The 3,753-nt window shown below is 38.2% G+C and overlaps 1 protein-coding gene across 1 annotated transcript; it reads left to right on the top strand.

Moving 5' to 3' along the window:
* Positions 1–369: 369 nt before the first annotated feature.
* Positions 370–3,315, top strand: LOC149147400 (transcription factor MYB17-like). Its single transcript, XM_089439475.1, has 3 exons — positions 370–1,259; positions 1,902–2,031; positions 2,150–3,315. Exons 1-3 carry the CDS (start codon positions 1,127–1,129, stop codon positions 3,045–3,047), a joined length of 1,161 nt encoding a protein of 386 aa, XP_089295601.1. The 5' UTR covers positions 370–1,126; the 3' UTR covers positions 3,048–3,315.
* Positions 3,316–3,753: the final 438 nt, after the last annotated feature.

Below are 3,753 nucleotides of genomic sequence, written 5' to 3' on the forward strand. Positions count from 1 at the left end.
ACCCATCAAAAGATAAACCCCGTGATGGGAAGTCATTCAAATGGATAAAACAAGAGCACCCTCTTAATGCAAAACCTTAGGACCACCACCCCAAAGAACAACAGCGCATAGTGACCCTAACAACTGGGCCATAGCATCAAAAGGTAATTTAATTTCTGTAGTCATTCAAGTGGATAAAACAAAACTGACCCTACCCGCCAAAACCTTTGGCAGCCTGGAGTAAGGGAGGATGAAAGGTACCTCTCATTAACATGTGGCCCTAACTGTTGCGACCTGGAAAATTATTGTGCACTTGTTACAAATTGGTATTGATAATATTTACATGCGTTGGGCACAAATGGGAAACTCTTATGACCTTGTCCGTATAAGAACTTTGCCCAAAAAGGAACCATAGACTTTGTCACCCAGGTCAAACTGAGGAACAAATGCCTTTAACAGAGCAGACAAAATCAATAATACCAATTTTCTGGGGAAGGATACACACTAAATTCATAGCTACCTTGCGTACGTTGCTTTAATGGCGAAACCCTTTTGAATTTGAGTATCAGACAGGCACTGGTTCAAGTCTTTGGGTGGTCGCTAGTGGCTTAAAAAGCTGGGTAGCTGGTAGTTTAATTTGCAGAGAGTGAGAATAGCATAATTTTCTCGGGCCCTACTGGAAATATACTCTAAATATCATAATACTCTCCGGCAGTAATGGAGGTACACACTAGATTTAGTAAGGGTGTTTCAAACTTTAAAGCTTTAGTAGTCTATGATATTCAAAAGGTGTTATTGCCTTTTCTTTTCATTCTTCAAGATGAACTGAGCCAGTTCTCTGCTATAACAATGGCCTTACCTTTGAATTTCTTTGCAATTACCCATGGTCATTTAATATTCTCGGTCCCCACTTTTCCTCCTGTATCCCCTTACCGTCACTTGAGATCAATATATACCACTGGCAGTTGCAGAGGAGATCACATGGGCATATTATTGTTAATATCATTATTGGGTGAAATTGGGTAAAGATCTGTAGCTTTCGGAATGCAAGAAACACATTAAAATCGGAATATAAAGCTTTGGATCTGCAGGCAAGCACATTATATATGGAATATCACAATTTGGATCTAGGTTCTCAGTGGAAAATATGGGTAGAATTCCGTGCTGTGAAAAATCTGCGTTGAAGAAGGGTCCCTGGACTTGTGAGGAGGACCAAATTCTTGTTAATTACATTCAGAAGAATGGTCATGGGAGTTGGCGTGCTCTTCCCAAGCTTGCTGGTCTGTAATATGTATTTTTATATACACTGTACATACACCCATGTCTGATCTGTATAGAATTATATTTGTTTGATGTAGTTTTGACACATATTTTTCAGAATTTCTGTACATGGAAGTGTGCGGAACAGGTATCCTTAGAGCTACTGAGAATATCTTGGGATTTAATGAACAGAAGGGAGGTTAATTGTTTGACTTTATTTTTGGACTTTGCAATTGGAATAAGCGAAACCTTATAGAACAGAGAAGTTAATATATATAGAAAAGTGTGTAGAAAAGGCATCTTTATTTGTATGGCAGATTCTGAAAAATTAAAATATTCAAAATATTTAGAGATTTAATTAACAAAAGAGGGGTTAATTATTTGACTTTGTCTTCTGAATCAAATCCCTTAATATTTTTAAAATCAAGAAACAAACCCCTTAATATTTTCGAAATCTACAATCAATATGAATTTTTATCCCTGTAGAACAAGTTCAAAACTAATAAGTGGGTTTCATTCTTTTGTGAATTTATATGAATATATGTGTGTAATGGTTTAGAGGGTTGCATGTGGACGTAAATAAAATTATTGGGGAAATTTCTGTTTAAATCTGTGTGAAATTCTATTCTATGTCTATATCTGCTAATTCTGTATATATCCAGGGCTTCTTCGTTGTGGGAAGAGCTGCCGTTTACGCTGGACGAATTATCTGAGACCTGATATTAAGCGAGGCTTGTTTACAGAAGAAGAAGAGCGGACCGTTATGCAGTTACATGCAATTCTTGGAAACAGGTAACGAAACAAAGAAACAATTTAATTATTCCATATAGTCTGAATTGCCATGTTAGATTTTTAATCTGACAGAGCCAGAGTAGTCCTCATTATTTATTTATTGTTCCCATGCTTGCAGATGGTCTAGCATAGCGTCACAGCTCCCTGGGAGAACAGACAACGAGATCAAGAATTTCTGGAATACCCATCTGAAGAAGCGTTTGTTGAAGATGGGACTCGATCCCTCGACTCATGCACCCCGAGCAGAAGTCAATTCCACTGCTCCACATGGGTTCGAGTCTCTCGCCCTGACGAGGCACACGGCACAGTGGGAAAATGCAAGACTCGATGCAGAAGCTCGGCTGGCGAGAGAATCACAGCTGATATCCTCTTATGTTACTGCTGGTTACCAGAACAATAACACAGTGGAAATGGTCAGGATAGATAATGATAATGCACCCACTGATTATTTCTTAAAGATATGGAATTCAGAAGCTGGTAAGGCCTTCAGGAAGGAGTCTAACAGTAGCACAATCAATAAGAGGTGTAACGATTCATACAATGTGTTTGATCAAAGTCATCCCAGTCATGTTTTATCCTCTGGAATTCCTAAGACTCCCAGAGCCTCTAGTTCAGTTTCTTCCTTGTGCTCTGCTTCAACACAACTTGGTTGTCATGAGTCCTTGAACCCAAGTGATAAAGATAAGGATAATGGTTCCCAACAGTGCAATTCTGCACCAGCTGAGTGGCGCTCATGTTTCACTGATATGACGATGGACCAGATAGAACATAAGGCCCCTGAGGAGTTCCCTAGGTCTGAGGAATTATGCCCTGCACAAGTCCCTGAGGAGGTTCTTCAGGGTTTCCCTTATAATGGTAACAATAACAACAGCATTGGCTGTACGATTACAGAATTGAGTAGTACAAATTTTGAGCAGCAGCAGTCCGCTTGGCCATGGTCTGAGTTGCATCTAGAAGATGACAAGGATGACTGGAGCAATATATGGGTCATTGCTCATGCATCTAAACAAAGTTGAAAGTTGAGATTTCATTTGGGTTCTTCATCAGCCCGATCTCGGTCTACTTTGAGCTCTCAGCCTAATTCAATCTGTAATAACCAGCCCTATTCTGGAGTCCGCTAAGTATTAGCTAAATGCCTAAATATGATGCATTTTTCGCTTCATGACGTCTTTTTGGTGCCCAACGATTACATCGCAAATGTACAGACAGCTATGGACTGAAAACAATGCCATCTCATTCTTCCAGTGAAAATTTTGGTGGAAGCAAATGATGATCTCCATATTCTTTTTCCTACCCAACATGAAGAGTTTGAATTTTTGTATCTGGTATGTGTATGTTGTTAATTGTATGAGTAGCTGAGAAACTACTATTTTTATCAATGTGATCACAATTATTTAAGTTCGGTTATTTCATTCACAAAGTTTATATTATTATACGCGCGTCTTTATCTTGATTACAGAGATATATTGGAATTGAACTTTGGAATTTGATGGATAGAGGGAGATCAAACAATTGATTTGACGTCACTCTTTATATCATATTTCAAAATATTTTCAAAATTTATAATCCAGTAAAGTTGAGTTTGTATGAAGTTGTTAGCATTGGTCAGTGACAGCAAGTCCAATTTAGATTCAAAATGTTCCCAAATATGCAATGCACTAGAGTTCAATTTGTATAAAGTTGTCTATATTATATTTTCAGTTTGTATAAAGTTGTCTGCAA

This window comes from Pinus tabuliformis, chromosome 9 (genome assembly GCF_031772625.1).
Source record: "Pinus tabuliformis cultivar Carrire ecotype Pingquan chromosome 9, CPIR1, whole genome shotgun sequence".
Classification (NCBI taxonomy): domain Eukaryota; kingdom Viridiplantae; phylum Streptophyta; class Pinopsida; order Pinales; family Pinaceae; genus Pinus; species Pinus tabuliformis.

What these genes read in the sequence shown, in the direction of transcription:
- LOC149147400 (XM_089439475.1), top strand. Translation starts at nt 1,127, where the DNA reads ATGGGTAGAATTCCGTGCTGTGAAAAATCTGCGTTGAAGAAGGGTCCC. An exon ending in TGCTCTTCCCAAGCTTGCTG is followed by an intron (nt 1,260 to 1,901) that starts GTCTGTAATATG and finishes GTATATATCCAG; the next exon opens with GGCTTCTTCGTTGTGGGAAG. An exon ending in CATGCAATTCTTGGAAACAG is followed by an intron (nt 2,032 to 2,149) that starts GTAACGAAACAA and finishes CCATGCTTGCAG; the next exon opens with ATGGTCTAGCATAGCGTCAC.